Here is a 26,836-nt window from a genome sequence, read left to right on the forward strand (position 1 = left end):
GCGATTCCTCTCACTCTCTCTCAGTTCTCCATTTTAGCACCGAGGTGGTCTGTGTGATTTATTCCCAGGGTAGACATTAGTCCATCGCTCAACCTCTTCCATCTTGGGGATCCTCATACGACGAGGCACAGTTTCTCCTACTCACTAAAAGGTTCTCTCTTCACAAGACTGCAACTCAGACTCTTGCCAGACCAACTTTGCACTCTCCGTGCTAGAAGACCCTTGCACTACTCCTTGCAAACACATATATATAACACAATCATGTGACACACAACAAGATACATTTCCCAGACATAACCCAGACGTTAACCCATTCAGTGCTGCAGAGGCACAATACACATCAAATACACACACAAAGGAGACACTGACAATACAATTGCACAAGACAAGCACATTCATACTTATGGAGGGGCCCCGTTAACTCTGGGCCACTACAACAGTATACCAGAAAAGGCTCTTGATCAGTTGTTAGTGTTTGCCCCGTACCACACTGAATCTGCACTAGAAATTGGGAGTGTTTTGTTGGTGCACGCAGCAACCCGTGTAGTGATATTACTGCTAGCAGTAGTAATGTACAGTGCTCCTCTGACCTTTCATATAACTGTAATCTGATGAGCTGATCCTTCTCATATTTACGCTTGCACAACTTGGCAAAATAGCCAACGCAGCAGTGAACAAGAATCATAAGAAGTATGATACTGAGAAACAGCAAGACTTCAGGAATACACTTGGGGGAACTACAGATCGTTTTCTTAAGTGCCTCCGATTGCTAGCTCCGTAGGCAGGATTCTTCACCTACGTTAAACGCCTGTTTATAATCCTCAGCCCCGAAGGCGTCCTTAGCAGTATCGACTCTCAAGATCCTTGCCTCTGTTACCAAGTATCACAGTTCACCTGCATAATCCACTCTAAATATAGACCTAAGACCTCGAAAATATTCTTCAAGGGCTTTGATTGACCGGTATATGAGAAAATGACTCAACAGCGTTCTGTGGTTCCCAACCTTTGTGTAAAGAAGACTTCAGCTTTTGGTGTGATTGGGCTTGAAATATAATTGTACAGATCTGTAATACATTCTTATTTCGGACACTTCCACTAACCGCTTGGATAGTTAAACCCCCTGAAGGTGAAGATGGAACCATGGTCAAACATCTACTTGTCGGTTCCCTCATGCATAAAGGGGTTGTCTAAACGGTGTAGGATCAAAATATATGTCTTCTCGAGATGCTTTGGGATAAACTTTTTTTGACCCATTTAACTTTTATCCAAATAGTTATTATTTATTTTCAATGTGCTATTAATTCCGGGGCTCTGGAAAAGTGGGGGTTTACAGTATGCAAAGCAATGAAGAAAACCATAATAAACATGATTACATGAGTGACACGCTTGTACAAAAGGAGTGAGGACTCTGACCACAATGGTTTACAATCTGTAAGGAGAGGTGGAAGGAGACCGTAGATGAGGTAGAGGTTGCTCGAATGGTAGTTTGATGGTAGTAGAGTTACTGCAGGTTGTAGGCTTTCTGAAGAGATACATTTTCAGGTTGCTCCTGAAGGTTTTAAAGGTGGCGAAGAGTCTGATGCATTGGGGTCATGAGTTCCAGATTGTGGGAGATGTATGGGAGAAATTTTGAGGATGATTATGTGAGGAGCAGACTAGAGGAAAGCACAGAAGAAGGTCTTGTGAGGTTCGGTGAGTAAATGTGATTAGGTATCACAAGATTAGGTCAGAGAGGTATGGAGCGGACAGGCTGTGGACTGGAGATTACATGTGGGGAGGTATCAGGAGATTAGGTCAGAGATGTACAGAGGGGACAAGTTGCAGACAGAGATGTACAGAGGTGTATGGAGGGGACAGGTTGCGGACAGAGAAGTGCAGAGGAGACAGGTTGCGGACAGACATGTATGGAAGGGATGGGTTGTGGACCCGAGATGTACAGAGGGGACAGGTTGTGGACAGAGATGTACAGAATTGATGGGTTGTGGACAGAGGTGTATGGAGGGGACAGGTTGCGGACAGAGAAGTGCAGAGGGGACAGGTTGCGGACAGAGATGTACAGAGGAGACAGGCTGTGGACAGAGTTGTATGGAGGGGACAGGTTGCAGACAGAGATGTATGGAGGGAACAGGTTGTAGACAGAAAAGTACAGAGAGGACTGGTTGCGGACCGAGAAGTACGGAGGGGACAGGTTGCGGACAGAGATGTACGGAGGGGACAGGTTGCGGACAGAGATGTACGGAGGGGACAGGTTGCGGACAGAGATGTACGGAGGGGACAGGTTGCGGACAGAGATGTACGGAGGGGACAGGTTGCGGACAGAGGTGTACGGAGGGGATAGGTTGTGGACTTGTATGTCATTAATAATATTTTGAACTGCATTCTCTGAAGAATGGATAGACTGGCGGAGGGAAGAGGCAAAGGAGTAACAGGGGAGGGGCGGGGAGTTTATTAGTCAGATGCAGAATCCAGGATGGATTGGAGGTGTCAGATGGAAAGCCACAGAGGAGGATGTTGCAGTAGTCTAGACAGGCGATAAGGACCTGTATTAGCATTCCTGCTGACTCAAAGTTAAGGAGAGAGTGGATTTGGGAGATGTATTTGAGCTGAAGGCAGCAGGAGGTGGATGAATGGATATGTGGATCATGGGCAGGATAGAATCAAAGCTTACACCAAGGCAGTGGCACTCTGCAAGCACTGGCTGGGATTCTATTTAATATCCTTGGACATGCAGAATAGTTTGTAATTAATATTATAAAATAATATTGTTACATATTTTGGGCTAGTCAGGGGCATTAATGGTAGTGAAAGCAAGCATACCTATAATCTACAGGGTTAACAAAATTAAACTTCCCCAACTCAGAGGCCTCTGCAGGCGTTCTGCTGCTCCAAATGAGAGAAAATTTGGACAATGGGCACTTCAGACGATGCACTCGCCGTTTATGAAAAAAATGAGTAAACTCTTCGCTGATAGGTGGTACTATAGTAGACCAGGTCTACTGTGACAGACCTGCACCATTGTCAGATTAGATGGACAGCACGACTTGGCATGCTGTAGCGATTCAAGCATACTTGCAGCGTTCAGCAGTGGTAAACATGGTTTTGCGAATAGAGAGTGTTGTTGAAAACCAAGGAGAATACATGAACATTAGTAGTGCGATTTGCATAGCTGCAGCGCCACCTATTGGTGACTTTTTTACTAAATTTGGAGCAACAGAATATCCTTTAGAGGCCTTTGAGATGGGGAAGTTTAATTTTGTTAACCCTGTATATGCATCCAAAATTCATGTAGGGATCGTCGCTCTCTGTTTCTAGTACAGAACTTCAAACTTCTTTTCACACAACCATCCAATAAAAAAAAATCTGTGTTATTGCAGCCACCACTTGGGGAATTTAATTTTTAATTCAAAGGGGTTTTCCAGGATAGGTCATCAATAGTTAATCAGCGGTGGGGGTCCACCGCTGGGATCCCAGCCAATCAGCTGATTTATTAGGCCCACTGTCAGTGTAGCGGACTGGACATCATCATCAGGATGGGAGCTGGAAGTGTAATACGCTGCATTGCTCTCATTGATTTCAGTGGGAATAAAGCCAACTATTACACTACCGGCTCCGAACCCTATGATGACATCCACCCCCACTGCAATGACAACAGGCCTGATAAGCTAATCGGTGGGGATCCCAGCTGTGGACTGCCACCTGTCAACTATTGATGACCCATGTTAAGGATAGGTCATAAATGGTAAAAGCCCGGAAAACCCTTTCAACTTAAGATTTTCACCTCAACATCCGCCCTAAGTTTACTGACACCCTGCACTATTCCAATGATTAGCTAATTAATTAAGACATAATTACTATTACTGAAGCATGGCTTATTGTGCAGATCCATTTAACTTTGTATGTATTGATATCTAGTGCCGCTAATAACCCTTTGCAATCCAATTTTGAATTCATGGTTTCCTAGGGGGCTTTCTCTCTCTGCCATTTTACAATGGCACCATCTGCTGGCTAGAGCCAGTACTGCGGTATGGGACATGCTAGAGAGGCCCCCCACAACAGAGCGGCCAGTAATATACAGTAAGAATACCCTGCCGGACGTCTTCCGACATCGGAGCTGTACAGCCTTCAATCAGAATGCCTTTAGACATCAGACAGTGGATTGGAAAGTGTTAATATTTTCTGTTTCAGAAAGCCAGCATGGCCTCGGTGGGACTCGTCAATGAAGAAAGAAAAAAATCAACACAACTGGATTTAGACGATGATGATAATGAGAAGATGGACTGTAATGGACGGATGATACCTCGGGTGGTGATAGACCGAGTTGCTTCTCTAGAAGAAGATGTAAGTCCCATTAAAGGGGTATTCTTAACTCAGGATGTTATCCACACGATAGGGGATGACTTACCGATCAGTGGGGGTCTGACTTCTGAGGCCCCCACGTAACCAGAGATATTGCCTTCAGCGCTTCCCTGAATTGACAGTGGTGGCCATACATGTGTGCCACCGCTCCATTCACTTCATTGGAACTTCTGGAGACAGTAAAATTCAAACACTCGCCACTCCCCAGCAATCCCTCTGAAGTTTACCTAATTTGGAAGCTGTAAAGTAATGGGAGAACCGATGAAGATGATGTCCTTCATCGGATTTGAACTCAGGTCACCAACGCTGATGTAACTACAGCGCCAAAGATCACAGCTCAGAGCAAGCATACCGCAAGATAAGAGAAAGCGGCCCCAGAACACTACTATCTGTATACTGGGTATGCATGTTAAACTTTGACCATCTAAGAACATGTCTTCTTCTCATTCCCAGGACAACTCAGTAAAGAACGATCTTGAGAAGAACTCCAAGATGTATTTGGACGAACCAAAATTGGAAAGGAAAGCTGGCAGTTCTGTTAGTGTCATCTCTGAAGCCATGATAGAAGGTTTGTGCAAGTATGGAAAGTATGTAACACATCAAATTGTACACTTAGAGTTTAAGATGGATTCACACACGGCAGCATTTTGCAGTGGATTTCAGTTGCACCAGGTGGGAATTCCTAGTTCTACTTTCGTCAAAAAACAGCGCCACTTTTGCGCGTGGCATTGCGTTTTAGCCACATTCATTTAATAGGGTTGAACTGCAATGCCAGATACAACCCATAGTTCGGTGTCGCATTGTTTCTAGTAGAAGCAGCCATGCTCGACTATTGCTGTACAACCCTCTTTAATCTCATGCCAGCTTACTGGCAGATCAGCTTTCAAGCTGCCTATAGAAGTCTATGGAGAGGAGCGGTGATCGCGGTGTAACGCTCCCATTAATTTCAATGGGGCCTCACAGACATGCGCTTCAGGGCTGTCTGCTCTATTTTGCTACGATTAACACACCTCATCACCCATTAGAATGATGGGGTGCATTAAAACCTGCTGTCAGAAACCGTAATCTGCATCTGAAATGACGGTAAAATGGTGGCCAAACTCCGCAATCAAAATAACAGCATTTTGCCAACACTATGTGTGAGAGTGGCCTTACTGTCTCACAGCTAGTGGAATCATATCTCTACTGCTCAGTAATTATCTAAGATGTCTTCCATGCTGCTGCTTTCTGTTAATGAGGCATAGTGGTAGGAAAGCAGGATCTCCTCTTTTCTGTGTGTGTTCCACATGGGAGACATAATAGCAGCTAGTCTCCACCCACCAGCTCAGGGAAGCCTGAGAATTAGATTTTTATTGATACAGCCAGTGGCCACCTCACCAGGTAGGACCCCTGTTCTGGATGTAGGTGTGGGTCCCAGAGGTGGGAACCACATCTATAAGAAATGTATGACATTTCCTATAAAAGATCGATAAATGTAAATAACCCATTAATGACTCCAATTAGTGGCAGCAATTGAAACACAATATGAACTTCTAGACAGAGGTTTTATGGCTGAGACTTATCGAACCCCTCATAGACCCATCAATAAGGAAACACTTGTGAAACAATCTCTTAAAACACATATTAAACTTACATCTACTGTCGCTCAATATCTATATGGTATTAATATGGCTCAATGTCTTCCTTCCTGCAGAACTAGAAGAAGCTCAGCAGACATGTCCGCCTTGGTGGTACAAGTTTGCAAACACTTTTTTGATTTGGGACTGCTGTAAACCCTGGGTGAAGTTCAAGGAGTACGTACGGCTTGTGGTCATGGATCCTTTTGTAGACCTTGGGATCACTATCTGTATTGTGCTCAACACACTATTCATGGCGATGGAACATTATCCACTGTCTGAACAGTTTGAGCATGTGTTGAATGTTGGAAACCTGGTAAGTACCTAACTATGAATGCTATAATAATGGGGCGGCTTTAAAATGTATTGTATGAGGGATAAGGAATCGCATTGTGGCCTGCAGAGGTCGCTGCTATAAACATTATGTGGGGGATTTCATCCAATTTGAAAAGAGAGGATGCAAAACTAATTTAAGCTTGGCTATCCCCAGCCCGCAGATGCAGAACAGTCAGAATAGCAGTGTCCGAATAAAACCGCCATGCATTGCTTAAATAGTAGAACTCATTGAAGTGAATGGGAGTTACGGAAATGGAGTCGCACAGCACAATACACTGTTCCTGTAACTCGTGCTGTATTGTGCTTCAATGAGAGCTACACAAACAGCGCTGGGCTGAAGCCCTCGGTTGTTTCTAACAGGTGGTCAAAAACAAAGGGTTGGGTTTTCCCATCTTGGCCATGAAAACCCAAGATAGGAACACCCCTTTACTTTCTGGAGGGGGCAAATACTTCACAGAAGAGACTGAACTTATTTTTGGAGGGCCGCTCATACTTTTTAGAGGAGGAGTGCATACTTTTTGACAAGGCACACTTTTCAGTGGGAACATGTATTTTTTAAGCGCAGTCTACACTTTCTAGGCTTGCACACTTTTTAAAAAGTGAGTCGTCACCAATATGCCTTGCCTTTTTATATATGAAGGATGCTTTTCCTAACTAACAGTGATTTAACATGTACTTTTTAGAGAGGGGAGCACAAACCCTTTTTGGAGTGGGGGGGGACACAAACCTTTCTTGGAGGGGAGGAGCACAAAACGTTTCAGAGGGGGTCCACATACTTTTCGGAGAGGAGGCATGTGCTTTTTGGAGGGGGGGCATACTACTTGGGGGAGGTGCACTGACTTTTTAAGGGCAACCCATAGTTTTCGTATGAGCAGAGCATTTTAAGGGGTCACATACTTTTAAGAGGGGGTACACTGTTTTTAAGTAGTAAGTCCTCACCAATGCGCCTTTTATATATAACGGATGCTTTTCCCAGCAAAGAGTAGTTTAACCCACTTTGATCCTCTAGTGGCCAGATTATATTTTAAATAGTGAACGTAGATAAAAGGGAGAAGTTCTTCCAAATGCTTCCTAAGAGAATATTGGAAAACTATCTGTATAAATTTCTGTGTTCTTGCCTTCTTCTGAGTTTCATTTTCAAACACTCCAGAGGAGGACCTGATCCCTGTTAGTAAGATTTGTGGTAAACACTAAACTGGCCAGAAATATACATTTTTTTCCTATACCTCTTGTACCTAATATAGTTGGCATTATTATTGCTGCCACCTTATTGCCTTTCTTTTACAGGTTTTCACTGGCATTTTTGCAGCTGAAATGTTCTTCAAGGTGATCGCCTTGGATCCATATTACTACTTCCAGGTTGGATGGAACATCTTTGACAGTATAATTGTTACCCTGAGTTTGGTGGAGCTTGGCCTGGCCAATGTAGAAGGTCTGTCGGTGTTGCGTTCCTTCCGTCTGGTAGGTCTTGAACCAAACTTGCAACTTCTATGTAAAGATGATATCGCTTATGTTCATGACCTAGAATAAGATTTCTTTTGGGTACTCTTTTTAAACGTATATATATATATATATATATATACCCGGCTAATTTGGTACAGGTGTTGACCTGTTGTTCGCGCAGAAAATTTTATGAAGTCAAGGTTACTTCAGAGGAAACGAGGAATAAGATATGCAGAGATATAGAGGAGCGTTTGATTCTCCTCAGACTACATGTACCGATGTCTGTCTGCAGAATGTGCCACCCTTCCCACTCTCCTCACTTTTTACCCTTAAAGGTAAAACCCTTTTTATTCAAATTTACCCCCAGACTGGAGGTTGCAGACCCTTTTTAGCCTTAAAAGCATGCTCTATCCCTGTAGTCCATAGCCACTTCCTTATGTACTTTACAGCCTTTCAGTATATACACACAGAGGTGAGTTATATTCTCCTCAGTATATACACACAGAGGTCAGTTATATTCTCTTCAGTATATACACACGGAGGTCAGTTATATTCTCTTCAGTATAAACACACAGGGGCCAGTTAAATTCTCCTCAGTATATACACGCACAGAGGTGTGGTAGATTCTCCTCAGTATATAAACATAGAGGAGCATTAGATTCTACTCAATATATACACCTAGAGGTGGGGTGGATTCTCCTCAGTATATACACATAGAGATGGGGTGGATTCTCCTCAGTATATACACATAGAGGTGAGGTAGATTCCTCTCAGTATATACTTAGAGAAGTAAGGTAGATTCTCTTCAGTATATATACATAGAGGTGAGATAGATTCTACTCAATATATACACCTAGAGGTGGGGTGGATTCTCCTCGGTGTATACACATAGAGGTGAGGTAGATTCTCCTCAGTGTATACACATAGCGGTGAGGTAGATTCTCCTCAGTGTATACACACATAGGTGAGGGTGATTCTCCTCAGTATATACACATAGAGGTGAGGGAGATTCTCCTCAGTATATGCACATAGAGGTGAGGGAGATTCTCCTCACTATATACACACAGAGGTGAGGTAGATTCTCCTCAGTGTATACACATAGCGGTGAGGTAGATTCTCCTCAGTGTATACACATAGAGGTGAGGTAGATTCTCCTCAGTGTATACACATAGAGGTGAGGTAGATTCTCCTCAGTGTATACACATAGAGGTGAGGTAGATTCTCCTCAGTATATACACACACATAGGTGAGGGTGATTCTCCTCAGTATATACACATAGAGGTGAGGGAGATTCTCCTCAGTATATGCACATAGAGGTGAGGGAGATTCTCCTCACTATATACACACAGAGGTGAGGTAGATTCTCCTCAATGTATACACATAGAGGTGAGGTAGATTCTCCTCAGTGTATACACATAGCGGTGAGGTACATTCTCCCCAGTATATACACATAGAGGTGAGGTAGATTCTCCTCAGTATATACACACACATAGGTGAGGGTGATTTTCCTCAGTGTATACACATACAGGTGAGGGAGATTCTCCTCAGTATATACACATAGAGGTGAGGGAGATTCTCCTCAGTGTATATACACATAGAGGTGAGGGAGATTCTCCTCAGTATATACACACAGAGGTGTGGTAGATTCTCCTCAGTGTATATACACATAGAGGTGAGGGAGATTCTCCTCAGTATATACACATAGAGGTGAGGGAGATTCTCCTCAGTATATGCACATAGAGGTGAGTGAGATTCTCCTCACTATATACACATAGAGGTGAGTGAGATTCTCCTCACTATATACACACAGGTCATTTAGATTTTTCTCAGTATGTACACACAGAGGAGCGTTAGATTCTATTCAATATATATACACAGAGGTGAGGTAGATTCTCCTCAGTATACAAATCATTTCCCTAGGCTTCATGGTTTCTGAGAAAAGAACTAGCTAATGTATCGCAGATTTTTCCATTTTTTTCACGCATAGAATTGAATATTGATTTTGTGACACCTTTACTTTTCCTATTTAGGACATAAAGAATGATCATGGCAAATTCTACGTTTGTGCGGGACAGATGTGTGTTATTAGTTATATTACATAGAGGGTCACTTACTTTTGCATTTAGAATTGCACAATCTAGTTGTGACTCCTTTACTTTTCTTATTTACGACCTAAAGAATGGTCGTGCCAAATTTCAAGTTTATACGACACTGGAAAGTTAGAAAATTAATGGCGAGTCAGTCAGTCAGTGAGGGAGGGCTTTCACCATTATATATATATTAATATTTTTGCCCTGCTTTGTAATAACTTTTATATATGCTTTTATTTTTTAGCTAAGGGTCTTTAAACTTGCCAAGTCTTGGCCCACGTTGAACATGCTCATCAAAATCATTGGCAACTCAGTGGGTGCCCTTGGGAATCTCACTCTGGTCCTGGCCATTATCGTCTTCATCTTTGCAGTGGTGGGAATGCAGCTTTTTGGGAAGAGCTATAAAGAGTGCGTCTGCAAGATCAACTCGGACTGTGTTCTTCCCCGGTGGCACATGCATGATTTCTTCCACGCCTTCCTCATTGTTTTCCGGATCCTGTGTGGGGAGTGGATCGAGACCATGTGGGACTGTATGGAGGTGGCAGGACAAGCCATGTGTCTCATTGTATTCATGATGGTCATGGTAGTTGGTAACCTGGTGGTGAGTTTTATAATCTTATTATGGTTCTATAGTAGACATCAAATTTTATACACAGAGGTTTTGCTATTATGGATTCCAATTATTTTGGTGTGTTCCATAAATTGTCATAAATATTACCTGTATGGGACATTATGGTATCATATGGTGGCACACACAGTGTCTACAGGTCCGTAAGACAGCTTTGTATGGATTTCATATGCTGTCTTGCAGGGTCCATGCACACAGCAGTGCCTAAATGGACAAATACAGTTCCACCTTATAATGACTATCCACCAATGACAGAAAATGGAACATTGTCTGAAATTACCCCATGGATTCTAGCCACCAATGAAGATTAGTTTCAATTAATGGTAGAGTCAATAGCCAAACAATAAGGAGATCAGGAGATTTGTTTAACCTCTGCTTTGGAACCTTAGGAGGCCCAATATGACAATGGCATAATTATAGAAGTCGCAGAGAAGGCAAGAGCAGCTGGATCCCATTACCTTGGGAGCCTAAATATCAAAGAGCCATACAAAAATCCAAACTATGCTTTTATTCAATTGGTGAATAATGCATTAAAGAACTCTTTATCTGCACTAAATGGCCAATTTATCAGAGATCACCAATCAGTAGAGCGTTTGACCTCCTTTCGACTTAAAAACTGTAGCAATTTGTGGTGGCATAGATTCCACTAGGTGCTAAGATCATTCTGCAGGAATATTGGCCCATGTGGACAGGATGTTTCTTGTAATTGCCCATGTTAGATGGAGGTGCTGACATGTTCTGACCAGTGGACAGGAAGGGGTCATCGATTCATGCTGCTAGCACCAAATTCTGACCTCCCATCAGGGCAGTGTAACAGAAACCTAGATTCATCTGACTAGATGTTTTTCCACTGCTCAGTGGTCCACTTTTTGTGCTTTCTAGCCCACTGGAGTCTTGCCTTTCTGTTTCTCTTAGACAACAATGGCGCTGAAACTGGTTGTTTTGCCTAGTAGCCCATCCATGCTAAGGAAGGGCAAGTTGTGCATTCCGACACAATATTTGGAGCACCAGCGTTGTACTTCGCAGTATTTTCCTTGCCGGTGCAGCTCCTGTTCATCAGACTGATTCCTGACATCCTCCTCTGACCCCTTTCATCAACAAGTTTTTAACGTCCATAGATGTTTTTCTCGATCACACCATTCTTGGTATATTCTCCACCACTCCATGAGAAAATCCCACATGGTTGGCAGTGAAATTCTGGCTAGTGTAGCACTGATGACCAGACCTCATTGGAAGTTGCTCCTGTTCTGAAGTATGACACTAGGAGATTGACCCATCTTTGTGTATTCTCTACTACCGTATCAGCTATTCTCTTGCCTGGGAGAGCTGAATGAGTTAAATGCAGATGCTCAGAAGTGCGTCCTCTTACACGCAAAGATCAATTAATATTCACAAGGTTTCCTATCATACTTGAATACAAGTTGTCCGACCCCATCTTCTGCCTTTATAACGTCAAGGATATGATAGATGGCATAACAATGGCTCTTTATATTTCCAGAACGAAATTAGCAGCCGGCACAGAAAGATTCTATTGAGCAGCATCCTCACCATTGTCTCCCTCTTGTTCATACAACCCACAAACCCAGCTTATACGTCCCTGAGATGAAATACTCAGTCAAAGGCGAAATGAATAACTAGTGTTATGAGTCATCCAAGAGGTTTAGCTCAAAACAAGTTATATTTTCAGAACAGGGAACTCAATGCATCTACTTCTGTTGTTATGCAATCCCCAGAATAAGTGGAGTCGCCCCCCCCCTCCCCCCCCCCCCCCCCCACACACACACACACAGTCGTCCCCGTCCCCCCCTCCCCCCACACACACACACACACACTAGACTAATAGTTTCCCTCCTGGAGTGCCTTTTGGGGAAATATCGCTGAAATATTAAGATGTGTATTGATTGCAAATTCACTCAGCAGGCCTCTCCCTGCTGTCATGGGGAAAGGTCGGAAAATGCGGTTTGAAGAAGCCTTAAAACTATGGGGTTACACTCCCCAAAGGGTGAGACCGAGGAGCTTTTATCTAATACAGGACTGGCCATATTGCCTTTTTATTACCGTGTTTTTAGAAACTTAGCCCTAGCCTGAAAATAAGCCCTACCCTGATTTTTGGCTATATACTCAGGGAGGCTTGAAATATAAGCCCTACCCTGAAAATAAGCCGCAGCTAGACTACATTTGAAAAAAAAATGAATACATTACCTAACAGCCAGGACTATTCATATGACTAGTACTTCTCCTATGTTATTCTTTTTTTTTGTAACTGTTTTGTGCGTATGTTGCATGCTCCTTACCCCTTTGTACATTCTCTTTTTTTGTATAGTTTTATATGAGCACTGCTACCTTTTAGAATAAAGTCTTAAAACTTTGTTAGTTCATCCTTGGGGCTCTAAAGTCCCTTTTACACACAAAGATAATCTTTAAAACAACTGAAAGATTGAAAGAATTAGCAATCTATTTACATAAAGTGTTAACGTCCATTAACATTTTATCAACTTCATTTGCATATAAAAGGACCTGCAGGAGTTGTTTGCAGAGCCCAGCATGGCTGCCTTGTGCTCTCCTGGCTAGTGTAAACATGGTCTATTGAAAGATAAATGTGTTTGCCTTAACTCTCAGTGGCTGAGCAATGGATTTTAAGGGATGCTCCAATCAAGAAAGGGCCAGGTCTCTCATAAAGTGGTCAATTATGGCTGATTGGTCAGACGCTTTTAAGGCCACTTGCTGCTAAGGATGCAGAGGCCTGACTATGTGCAGTAAATTGATGTGCAGTAGCCGTGGTTCTGACAGACCTGAGAGCAAAATAGTAAAACCTTGGCAGACAGACAAAACATTAGTTAAACTCTATTCTAAGCAGTCAGACATTTCCTCCGGCATTACTTTAAAGTTATAATAGGATTTAAAGGAAGCAACTCAAGTAGCAAGGTAATCCTACCCAAATAGAAAACTGGAGGAAGGTGTCTGGGGATGGGGGGTGGGTGGAGATATAATGCAGATAGGGGGAGACAACATACATACAGTACATAAAGGTGCTATTTAGATCCCAGCATTATTTATCAGTTGTACCAGTTCTCATGAGTGCAAAGGGTTTATCAGGGGTTGGGGTTTTGATATTATGGCTATGAAAAATAGAGGAAAATGGCTTTTATCCAGAAATAGTGCCACTTCTGATCAGGGGTTGTGTCTGGTATTGCAGCTCAATGAAGTAAATAAGGAGGGACTGCAATACCCCCCACCACCTGTGGACAGGAGTGGTGCTGTTTTTGTAGGAAAGCAGAGATGTTTTTCTAATCCTGGACAACCTCTTTAACTCCTTCATTGCCTTTGATTCTGTCTCCAGGTGTTGAACCTGTTCTTGGCTTTGTTGCTGAGCTCCTTTAGCGCCGACAACCTCTCAGCGTCTGATGATGATGGCGAGATGAATAACCTACAGATCGCCATAGGGAGGATCACTAGGGGCATCGACTTCGTAAAGAAAACTGCTATTTCCATGCTTCCATTTAAGAAGAAAGGAGAGAGTAAGGAGGAACAGGAGGAGAATAAGGAAGAGGAGGAAAATAAAGAAAGTTTTGCTCTGAACCACATAGAGGCGGAAGAGGAGCCCAAGCCCGAAAGTCTGGTTGTTGATGGCTTTTTTAAAAAGCCGCGTTATATTATGACTGAGTTAGATCATATCAACATGATTAACAACCCGCACTACAGGATAGAAGTACCCATCGCATCCGAAGAATCAGACCTGGATTTCCTGGACACGGATGAGGTCAGCACTCAGTCAGAGTTTGAGGAGATAGCAGCAAAACCCAAGGTAAGGCCACAGTCTACAGATTGGGATCTGTGGAAAGTTAGTGGCATTTTGTGTTATTACATATATAATACATGTAGACATTGGTTATTTGTTTTATTATGCCTGTATATCATGTAGATGGGATAGTTTATAGCTATGGAGCAGTGAAGTGATGGTGGTGGACGATCAGCTCCTAATGGTTCATTTATATTAGGTCAATGGTAGCACAAGGAGACATAAAGAACATGATCTTGAGTAGCAAAATAGTAGTCATATGAATGTACTTGGTTTTACCTCCTGGTCTGTGATAACATTCGGGGTCGATAATACAAGTCAGGTGTGGACAAACTGATTCCAATCATGGACCCATGAACTTTGGAGCCACTAGCAACTTTCAAAGACTAGAAAATAAAGATGTGACCATTTAAAGGGAAAATCCATATTTATATTAAATGGTCCCCATACTTGAGACAACTTGTGTTAATATGATAGCCAATGTAACAACTAACAAAATTGGAAATCACTTTATTTACCTAAAATGACGGTTTTGAGCGAAAAAATCCCTCTAAAGTGCAGGCCATTAAGAAGTCTTCCATCCTTTCAATTTGCTTTCTACTGTCTGTTGTCACGTGAAGTCTGTCTCTAGTAACAGAGACACCAAGTTGAAACGCAGGAAGAAGTCAAAGAAAAGGGGAGGGAGGGGATGATGAATCTGCTGCAAAGTGAGAGAGAAGCAGAGAGACTCACATTGACCTGTTACTGCAGCTAATAGTAACTGATTTATTGCCTTACAGCTAATGAGCTGCCATTTACACTGCTCAGTACTGCTGTATATTGTTCTCCATGTTGCTGTGGTTACTTAGGAACTTAGAAAGACTGAGAATTAGGGTTTACTAGGGCCCTGAATTCTACAAACAGCACAGAGCCCTATTATAGCCTGAGGCTATGCAATGACCTTTTTTGGGAGGGTTTTTAGATTTTTAAGCTTCCAGGCTAAATCAAGCATATTTTCATTCATGGACAGAAAGCAGAGACCTGGGACATGACAAAGAACTTAGATGTAAACTGCATTAGAAGTTGTATAAAGTGCATTAGAAATTTATTTCACAGTAGAATGGTCCATGTAAGACCAAAACAAAACAACTTAAGGGCTGATTATCACACCTTCCTCCAGAGGGCCAACAATCTGGCCTTGTAAAAGGACTAGAGATCAGCCCAACAAACTGAAAGATCATTCGTCGACAAATTATTCAATTTCAACTAGCATGAAAATGCTCATTGATCAGTAGTCCATCTCCCTTGTGAACAGGGAGACGTACAGCTGGCCTATGGGGTGATCGGTTGTAGTAGAGATCGCTTAACCCCATAAGCTGATTCTCAGCCCATGTAAAAGAAAATGAAATGAGAGCCAATCAACATGCTTGTCAACTGGTGCTCATTACATGGGGCCAAGAACACAAAATAAATTCTGAATAATGTCCTGTAGATAAATTAAAATGTTCCATAGTCAGGGCAGAGTGTATATATAAGACGCGTGTAGAAGCCATACTGCCATTGGCGTAACTATAGAGGGTGCAGGAGCCTTAGGGGCCCCATAAGGCCTCTCTTCTCCATATAGGGAGCCCAGTACTATGAATAAAGCATTATAGTTGGGGGCCCTGTTACAGGTTTTGCATTGGGGCCCAGAAGCTTCAAGTTATGTCTCTGTGCAGCATGGTTTAGGTATGGGTACGGGTACAGATACAGATAGAAGGGGCGCCCCAGCTCACGTTTTGCATCAGGGCCCTGAGCCTTTAATTACGCCCCTGCATACTGCAGTTAATATCTTTTTATAAACCTGCTATAGACTATACATAGAACTGGGCTTAGTGGGCCATTGGCGATCTGGGTTAACATTCCTTGTGCTTCTAAAGCCAAGAGTGGAGCATAGAGGGTCTCTCTCTCTCTTCCCCCCCCCCCCCTCTGCAACCCCCCGGCGGCCCCCAAATCGTTTCGCCCGAGTAGTCCGTTACTTGAAAGAAGCAGTGCTCAATTGCGAAATCGCCCCAAACGAGTACGTTCGCTCATCTCTAGTCCCAATGTTTTGTTCATGCTTCTTCAATTAATTCTTTCCTGCTCTCTTTGTAGCCAAAATTTTTTGATGGTACTTCAATGTGCAGCACAGCAGATTATAGACCTCCGGAGCCCGAGGAGGAGGAAGAAGCCATGGAACATAAAGAAGAGGAGGGTCCAGAAGAATGCTTTACAGAAGGTATATGATAAATGAGCCCTCCCCTATTATGGTTCCTAATCTGGACAAAAGAAGGTCCTACTGATCGTTTCCCCTCCCTTTGTTTAAGGAGTATTTTGAAGGTTTTCTCTACTCAGTAGCAATAGGGAACAAGAGGAATTTGGATAACATGATGTATGGGAAATATGGGTTTCTCTAAACCATGGGTGCAATGATTATTCAGACAGTCCCAAGGGCTCACAATCTCTTGGTCGGTCAGAATACTCTTCAAAGTGTAGGACTTCCAAAAAAAAAGCAGTTGATAAGGGCTCACACTTTATTAAAATTCTAGTGTATATTGGCTTTAAAGGTTGGTAAGGGGCCCATGACCCTAAACCCTTTGGGTGCCGTGGATGCACGCGAGGTTTGAGTACTACAGCCACTTTCACTACTCTCTGGCACAGCACTGGAAGCAAAAAGGGTGTCTCAAGTCCTTCCAGACTTGCATTGAATATTTTAGCCATATATGAATCTGCAGAGAGGATGTATTTTACACGAAAAAGATTAATTAGGTAATCTGAAAAGGCATTCTAGTGATCTAAGTTCAGTGCAGTAGAACAAGGCATCCTTCTGGTCTAGAAGCCGTAATGTGAACATTATTACACGGCTGTATTACAGCTGCCTGGCACGAGCATTATGCAGATTTTTTGTTACAGTATTTTATTGCCTTTCTACATTTATTAATATGCAAACAGAGGATGGAAAAGTATCTCCATAGCACCACCTATTGGAAGATGACTTCAATATAAGTCAATGTCCGACTTTTAACACGCTTTGCACCGCGAATAATGATATAAGTCAAAACAGAGTTTTCTGCAGAAGGAAGAGACACCCATCTGCAGACAGCTGTTTTGGGGCTTTGCGCCTTGTCAGTGCAGAGCAGGGTACTGGTTGGCTGAGTAAGAGGCCCTTGACGTGGGTCTGGAGGAAAAAAGTTTCATATTGCACGGCCTGTTGAAAGGTCAGACACTAACTTATAGGGAAGTCACCATCCAATAGATGGCACAATGGAGATATTTTTCCATACCCTGTTTGCATACTTTTTTCCCAGGGAGCATTGCAGGGTCTATAAGACTCGCTACGCCAACTTGGTGCTCACCACAAGGAGAAACATTATTTCTCCAGACCAACATCGACGAATGCATATTATAGAATCTGCAGTATATACAGGTATTGTCTCGATAGTTATAGCAATACTCTTAAGCCAAGTACCCCCAAGGCTTTGATGATACATTCTTCTGCCTATTAAAAGCGTAGTATGAGCACAATGCCAGCAAACATATGTGAGAGAATTGAAAAGGGTCATCAAAAGCCTATCTGTGAGCTCTACAAAACTTTTGGGCCTGATACCGGAGAACCCCAGGGTTGGAACTTTCTACATGCTTCCAAAACTACACAAAGCTGGCAACCCAGAGAGGCCAATTATCTCAGATGTGGAAATCTTCACTGAAGGAATCTCAGGATGAGTAGAAGGTGTTCTCAAACCACTGGTGAGGAATACAACCAGCTACTTGCAAGACACTGCAGACCTACTAAACAAACTGTCAACCATAGGTCCCTTCCCCAATGGAGCCATCCTGGCCAACATGGATGTGGAATTCTTATATCCCAACATCCCACATAAAGATGGACTGACCGCACGCCAGGCCCACCTTGAGGGCAATGGGGTTGCCTCTGAATCTGTGTTACAAATCACAAGATTCATCCTCGCACACAATTATTTCTCCTTGGGCAAAGAGATATTCCTGCAACTCACTGGAACTGCCATGGGCAGTAAAATGGCACCGCAATATGCCAACCTTTCTTATGGCAAAACTGGAGACTGGCATTCGGAGCCTCCTACTCCATCAAACCATTGGCCTATGTCCGCTACATTGATGACATCATAATCATCTGGACCAACCCCGAACAAGAACTAATAAAATTCCATGAGAGATTCTATGCATTTCACCCCACCATAAACCTGACATTAAGCTACTCGTATACCGAAATCAACTTTTTGGACACCACCATAAAAATTTCAAACAACTCAATACAGACATCCCTATACCGAAAACTCATTGATCAGGCCAGATACCTCAGATGAGACAGTTCCCATCCTAAACACATCAAAAAGTTGTTTACAGTCAGGCCATCAGATACAACCGGATCTGCTCCAGCCCAACAAACAGAGAGGAACATTCATACCATCTTAAAAGGACATTTTTGAATCAGGGCTACCATCCCACCTCAATTGATGACAAAATCACCAGAGCCACCAGGATACCCAGAAATCAACTACTCCAATATACAGAGAAGGAAGGAAACGGACGTGTGCCTCTAGTGACCTACAATCCACAGCTGGAGGTACTAAGGAAAATTGCAAAGAAACTCCATCATACCCTACACAAGGATGACCATCTGAAAACCATATTCCCGGACCCTCCACTCCTATGTTACAGGCAACCTCCTAATTTGAAGAATTTTATAGTCAGGAGTGCATTAATCTCTGACACACAAAAAGAAACTTATCCCTGTATGGTAAGGAGCTGCAACACCTGCTCACATATACGGACCGCGGACAGGATACAAATCCCCAACAAACAGCAGGACTATAAGATCCCAGGGACATTCACATGTTCCACGTCTGATGTTGTGTACCTGATCATGTGCAGTAAATGTCCTGTTGGGGGCCGTTATGTTGGAGAAACAGGACAAAAACTGAAAGTGAGGATGAGATCTCGTCACACGATTAAACAAAAAAAGACAGAATTCCATGTGGCCGAGCATTTTTCTAGTCACGGACAGGACATAGAAGATATGAAAGTTATGATACTGAAAGGCAGTTTCAAGTCACAAAGCCATAGAAGAATTTGTGAATATAAATTTATAACAACTTTCGACACTTTCAATAGAGGGCTAAATTCTTCACAAGGATTTATGCGTGACTGCGAAGTATGATAGATCTATAGCACAGATAACACTGCTGGCCTGGTGACCCCCTAATACAAATTCAGAGACCATAAAACCTTCACTCCCTTATCAGTGACTTTTTAAAGATGTTTGTATTTCTGTGGTAGTATTATTTTAAGTGCAAAATATTCACATCCATGTCTGTGCCTTGTCAAAAGTATGTGTGTATAAATATGCATGCCTCTTCGAATCCATTTCATCATGTCTTGATGAAGGACCCTGAGAGGTCCAAAAGCTCGCATTAGCATCATGTGTTTTTGTTAGCCATTAAAAGGTATCAGATCTACAAGATTACTTGGTTTCTCTTGCTGGGAACAATCACATTTAGCATTCCTTAGACACATGGCATGTACCCTCTGTGTATATATACCGATGGTTGAGAACATCTAAGTACTAAGAATCCGTTTATAAGTGAACATAATATTCAGCCGCTCGGTAAGATTTTTAGTTCCTCCTGGCAGCTGTCTATCAGGTACTTCTGGTGATAAGTTTGTCAGGGTTGATGGAATATTTCTATATGCTTCAGTGAACAGGTGAACACAGGCTTCCAGAATAGAGAAGAGAAACTAGCACATTTACAGACTCTTATCTCTCTGATGGGTTTTTATCTTACAAGAGGATTTACACAGCAATGCAATTTCATGTCTCCAGGGACCAATAGTTCCATGGTAACATTTAAGAAGGTGTTTGCCCACCTAACACAAAAAGACAAGTACTGACCAAGAAACAAATATGACGACTTTCCAATTTCTATCAAATATAACAGAATAAAATATATATATTTTATTATTATTATTATTATTTTTTGTATTATACTAAGTTTTTGGCTCAGGAGAACAGGAAGCGTCCTATGAAGAGCTAATTACTACAATCCCATTGGTCTTTATATTCTAGCAGTTGTGCAAAGTTGGCATCCTCTGTCTAAAAACCCTATTACAGCATGGGAATGTCATAGAGTGGGGGATCCCCACTTGGAATCCCCTCTCTCTGTCCCACAACAGCCTCCAGCTCTCGTCCTGGAGGACCTTCTGCGATCCTGTTATTACAGGACAGACATAGATGTAAATGCCTGTTCTGTAATACCCCATCTTCCCTGTAGTGGCCACTGCAGGGAAAATGTCAGGCTGACCACGACTTACCCTGAAAAATCAGCAAGTTACCAGAGGTGCCAAGAGAAGGACTCGGGTATCTTGGTACAATCCTGCTAAAAGGAAGCTGTCAACTTGATTGTGCCCTATACGCTAAGTTTATGGGCTCAAAGTAACTAACACTTAGTCCGAAGATGTAAGTTTTATATCTGCCTTCCCCACCGTTCCCTCGATGTCAGTTGTGAAACCCTCCCAGACTTCTAGAGTACATGGCACGCACATAGAACGAGAGGACTACATAGCACGCTCCTATATAGTTTGCGAAATGCACTACAGTGGCAGGTCTGAGAGCTGACAGCGAGGGAATGGCGGAGAAGGTGAGTATAAAACTTACATCCTTAGACTCAGAGGGCCAGCTACTTTAATCTCACAAATTTAGCCGATAGGGTTAATAGCTGACAGAACCTCTTTTATCCCATTAAGGATGCGGCCCTTTTTTCCCCCCTTTTAACGTTTTTTTCCTCTCCACTTTTAAAAAATCATAACTTTTATTTATCTATCAATGTAGCTGTATGAGGGCTTGTTTTTGTGGGACGACTTGTTTTTTCAATGGTACTATTTAATGTATCCTATAATATACTCAAAAACTTTTAAAAAATTCTAAGTGAAGTAAAATGAAAAAAAAAAACACCATTCTGCCATCTTTGTGGGGTCTTGCTTCCACACACTGCAGCAAAAATTACTAATTTATTCTATGTGTCAGTACTAGAGATGAGCGAGCGTACTCGCTAAGGCAAACTACTCGAGCGAGTAGTGCCTTATGCGAGTACCTGCCTGCTCGACTCAAAAGATTCAGGTGCGGGCGGGGGGCAGGGAGAGTGCGGAGGAACGGGGGGGGGGGGCAGATCTCTCTCTCACCCTCTCCCCCTGCTCCCCCCTGCTCACTCCCGAAACTCACCTCTCTCCCACGCCGGCACCCGAATCTTTTGAGACGAGCAGGCAGGTACTCGCATAAGGCACTACTCGCTCGAGTAATTTGCCTTAGCGAGTATGCTCACTCATCTCTAGTCAGTACTATACCTAATTTATATAGTTTTAGTTTTCCAAAGATATTTTTTTTTATTATTTTTTGCCATCATCTTCTAACGGCCATAACTTTTTTATTTTTCCTTCAACATAGTTGTGCGAGGGCTAATTTTTGTGGGACATCCTGTAGTTTCTATTAGTAGCATTTTGGAGTACTACGACTTTTTGATCGCTTTTCATTACATTTTTCTCTTGGAGGCGGGGTGACCAAAACGTGCAATTCTGGCGTGGTTTTTTTTTACGATGTTCACCATGTGGGGTAAGTAATGTGTTACTTTGATAGATTAGACTGTTATGGATGTAGCGATACTAAATATATTTTTAGTTTTTTTAATTTAGATTTTTTTTATTATAAATATAGCAAAAGGTTGTTTTTTTTACTTTTATTACCTTTTATTTTTTCTTTGTAATGAATAAAACTGACTTTTATGTTTTTTTGTTTTAGTCCCTCTAGGGGAAAAGAACTTGCAATGGTTTGATCGCTCCTGTAGTACAACGTAATGCCATAGCATTACATTATTCCACAATCTGACAGGCAGTCTATCAAGCTACCCACTAGCATGGCTTGATAGGCAATCTGCAATGGCTATGCTGCCGATCAGAACTGTTGTGGGTAAGTGTCAGCTGTAAGAAATAGCCGGCATCCGTGTTGTATGGAGCGGGATCAACCCTTGATCCCCCTTCATACAAACTTCGAACCTCCAGGACTTAAATGTATGCCCTGTAGCGTTGAAAGGGTTGTCCGGTTGCAGCGTCCCATAGGGTAACCCTGGACACAGGGCGTACGTTGAGGAGCTGGGAGGGTAAGATGGTTTCTTGTTACGGCAACACTTATCCCACTCCCTCCCAAAGGGACACACATAGCCTCGACCAGGGCAGCGCTGAGCCTCTTCTCGGAGAGGGATGCCCAATAAACTTGCGAACAGGGATAGGGGTTGTTATGGGTGACACCACTATTCCGATACCCACCGGAATGACCCTCATCAGTAAAGAAATGAGCCGCAGACTTTGTAACATACCTCAGGTCCCTGGGAATGTTCAGGGCCTGAGAAAACTTTACTTAAAGACCACACTAGGTGAAAGGCACAATTTACACAAGTTGGAGCTGCAGGAAAACCAAACAGTAGGATAGTACCTCTACACGGTAATCCCAGGCACAGGACAGCCACGTAGGAACAGTAGTAAGGGAGTACCTCTGCACAGAGACTTTGGCCTTGACTTACCACCAACACGCCCACGCTCTCTCTCTCTCTTTTGGGGACTCTCACTCCTCCACGGTCACTGGCACAAAGAAGATCAGCAACTGCTCTTCCTCCTCCATTCTTCACCACATGGGAGTTCAAGGTACCCCTATGTGGCCGGAACTCTCAAGAACCCAGTAGCAACGGAATTCAACCTTGAAGAATGGACCCAAGACCCCTTTCCCGCTCTCACACACTCCTATTTATATTCTCCCTCATACCACATGACAGGACAAATTGATACATTGCAAGCATCTCCCAGTCTCTTGCAAACACATAACTTCTCACTTGCTGCAGCTGTGCAATACGCATAACAGAAGGACTAGACAATTTGCACAGCGCACCTACAAAAGACATGACATGTATGACATTATGGAGGGGGCCAGAAATGGATGTACTGGGCCACTACTCGATTACCGATCAATCCAGCTTCAATTCACTGCCTACACTAAAACAATAAACTAAAGTATACTTACCCCTGTGTGGCCACCGGTATGTAGCACTGCAGCACGCTGTGGTGCCGGTGATTGTTGTGACATATGATAATGCAAGAAATCAGGTGACCGCTACAGTGCTGAGTTCCGGCAGCCACAGAGGGGTAAGCCTACTTCAGTTTATTGTCTTAATGCAGGCAGTGCAATTGAAGCAGAGTTGTCCGGTAACCGGTCAACCCCTTTAAATCTAAACAGGTCCAAGACTTTGGGCAGATTCATTTCTCAGTTTTTCTATTCCAGCAGTCCAAATCCTGCAGCCACCACTAGGAGAACTCAACTCAATAATAAATTTAAGTCCAATTAATGCGGTATTACCTGGGTATTTCAACAGAAAACATTTAGAGATATCTATGTGATAACCATATGAATAGGGGGTTCAGAGGCTACTATTGCACCTGAGTCCTAGTATCTAAGGGCATCTATCTAGCATAGACAGCAGTACTATAAATGGTACTTAACAGCTGGGGGACATTGAGCACACTTAGCATAGTGTGCAGGAGCTTCAAGTTACGACTCTTAAGACTCCCATCATGGGTTCAGGAGTTCAGCAGAATATGTGTTTTGAAAGGGTTATCCGGGGACCATTTTTTTCACAACCCGTTCAACCTGCATAATAGAAGAGATACCTTTCTTCACTCCTGTTGTTTTGGTCTTTAGTTGCCTGCTGGTCTTTACTTCCTGCTACAACATGACGTCACTGACACCTGGGCAATGTGGCAGCTGCAGCTAATAACAGTTCACTATAGCAGAAGTCTTTGGGGCTAAATACCCATGCGTACATATCTATGTATATTATTGCTGGACTTAAAGGGGTTGTCCCGAGGCAAAACATCAAAATTTTAAATTAGCCCATTCCCCCTGTCACCCCCCCCCCCCCCCCCCCCCGGCATAAAATAGCATTTTAAAGCGGTTTTAAAACCGCTTGCTACTCACCGATGTGATGAAAGATGAACTTATAAAATTCTTCTCCCAAGATGGCCGCCGATCCTTTCCCAGGGATGCACTGCGGTTTTCTCCCATGGTGCACCGCGGGTCTTCTCCCATGGTGCACCATGGGCTCTGTGCGTTCCATTGCCGATTCCAGCCTCCTGATTGGCTGGAATCGGCACACGTGATGGGGCGGAGCTACGCGATGACGCGTAGAAGGGGGCGGAGCCAGAACGCCGCTCGTGCACGGACCGTCCAGAAGGGAGAAGACCCTTCTGCGCAAGCGCGTCTAAAAAAGCAAAGAAGACCCCGAAATTAGACAGAGCCATGAAGACGGGGACGCCAGCAACGGAGCAGGTAAGTGAATAACTTCTGTATGGCTCATATTTAATGCACGATGTACATTACAAAGTGCATTTATATGGCCATACAGAAGTGTATAACCCCACTTGCTTTCGTGAGACAACCCCTTTAAGTATGTTTCTGCTAGAACCTTCAGAGATGACCATGTTTTATTTTTTATTTGCTTTAACTTTACTGCTGTGGATTAACAAGTCCTGATCTGCCTGTTGATTGGCTGATGGGTTGGGTATAAAAGGCAGATCCTGTTCCCAGGCTCTGGTGTGACTCAGCAGTTTTCGCAGAGAGCCTTGTGAGGAGTGAGCTGCCCCAGTGCTACTGGAGAGCTGGGTTTTCCTGTACCAGAGAGAGAGAACAACTCAGATTAATGGAGTGGTGCTACCCAGCTGCTGCAACGTGGGTGCTAGAGGAAGGTCTGTTGATCATCCAAAGAAATAATAGCTGCAAGCATCGAGCTGTCACTGGTAGAGAGACCAACAGTGAGAGCAAATAGACCAACAGCAAGTATCCAGATATTCGTTTTGGTGGTGCGTAATCTTGAGTACCATCACCCAGGCTCATCGCCAGTCAAACAGATTATTTTGACTTCATCACTCTACAGCCTCCCCAAAGGTACTATGCTAATAATTTTGTTCAGGGGACAGCAATTGCAGATTTCAGTCAGCGTTTGGTCATTTGGTAAACCAAAGTTTTTGCAAGACTAAGTTACTTCAGTGGAGGCTCATATCTACCAGCATCTGTGGAGCTATTTGCCCACGACCAGGGTAAACCATCTATTGACTGGGATAATTCTATAGTGGGAGCACAATATTAAGGACACCCTATTACTGAGTCATAGTGTTAATTGAATGTTCGTAAACTCTTTGTACTGTGTCCACATAATACTGTTGTATGTTATTGCCATGTTATTCTTTGTCATACATTCAGTAAAGCATTGTTTGTTCAACCCAACTGGTGTAAAGTCTCTCCATCACCGGCATCACATTCCGCATCTGCAAACTGTTTCAGGAGATTAGCTGCAGTGGTCTTGGTGTTGGGAGATCAACGCTCTGCAGCTAGAAGTGAAGACCTGCAGGGTACTGGGGTCCGGTGAAACGGAAATGGTGGGGAAGCAGGAATGGTCATCTAAGTTGGTCAAAAAAAAGGGCCACAGTCAAGAGTTAACATTTATTTCATGTTTTTGGCCAGATTTCCTGGTCGTTCATCACACTAGTAATAGATACTTTCGACAAAGCTGTCTCAGGAGAAGGTCTAATCTGTAAAGAAGAAGTCCAAACTAGACCACCCCTTTAATTCTTTCTGTCATTGAACCTTGACAATACATCTCTTCCAGGTAGGTATTCGTGTCCCTTGTGTAATATATTTGTACAGAAGACGGTGACCTTTATCACGGATATCATTTGACCAACATTTCCATCCGGTTCAGTCATAAGACATCTGTGACGAGACGTCCATTTGTATTAATAGATGTTTTTTCTATTTTTCAGCCTGCGTACGAAGATGGCCATGTCTGTACGTCGACATCAAAACGGAAAAGGGAAAGCTTTGGTGGAACATTCGTAAAACCTGTTTCAAGATAGTTGAACATAATTGGTTTGAAACCTTTATCATCTTCATGATCCTGATGAGTAGCGGAGCCCTGGTAACTACTAAAACATATTTTTCTTGGATTTTTTCATTTTCCTTAAAGTATAATAGGGCATTCTAAAAATTTTTGATATGTCATAGAGACAGGTTAAAGGTATCTGCGGGCCGGGTGCTGAGACCCCCACTGATCGCTATAATGGGCCAGCTGAAGCGCTCAATCAACTGCTGTCAATGCTCACTAGCTGAAGACGGGAGCAATAGAAAGTATATGGGCTACAGCTAGTGAGCAGAGACAATGCTCAAACGAGCGCTTCAGCTGGTACGTTGAGTGATGTCTCAGCAGTTGGACCCCAAAGATCGAAAGGTTTGACATGTGACCCATGTGGCATAGAGTGTTAAGGCAGCAGAGATGCAGTCCTGAACTCGCAATACAGGCTGTGAGTTCAATCCCCGCATGGTTCAGGTAGCCGGCTCAAAGTTGTCTCAGCCTTCTGAGGTCAGTAAAATGAGTATTTATATTACTTGCAGTGTTTCTTCTCTGCCACTCCTCCGATCCACCGGTTTTGGGTCGCGTTTTTG

General features: G+C 43.1%; 1 protein-coding gene across 1 annotated transcript in view; it reads left to right on the forward strand.

The window, feature by feature from the left end:
- Positions 1-26,836, forward strand: part of SCN4A (sodium voltage-gated channel alpha subunit 4) — a 147,959-nt gene that overhangs the window by 101,268 nt on the left and 19,855 nt on the right. Inside the window, exons 11-18 of the mRNA XM_066588099.1 lie at positions 4,186-4,338; positions 4,810-4,924; positions 6,050-6,288; positions 7,596-7,769; positions 10,086-10,442; positions 13,810-14,274; positions 16,381-16,504; positions 26,158-26,312. Coding sequence (XP_066444196.1) covers positions 4,186-4,338; positions 4,810-4,924; positions 6,050-6,288; positions 7,596-7,769; positions 10,086-10,442; positions 13,810-14,274; positions 16,381-16,504; positions 26,158-26,312 — 1,782 coding nt within the window. The remainder of the gene's footprint in view (positions 1-4,185; positions 4,339-4,809; positions 4,925-6,049; positions 6,289-7,595; positions 7,770-10,085; positions 10,443-13,809; positions 14,275-16,380; positions 16,505-26,157; positions 26,313-26,836) is intronic.

The sequence above is a fragment of the Eleutherodactylus coqui genome, chromosome 13 (assembly GCF_035609145.1).
Source record: "Eleutherodactylus coqui strain aEleCoq1 chromosome 13, aEleCoq1.hap1, whole genome shotgun sequence".
Taxonomy (NCBI): domain Eukaryota; kingdom Metazoa; phylum Chordata; class Amphibia; order Anura; family Eleutherodactylidae; genus Eleutherodactylus; species Eleutherodactylus coqui.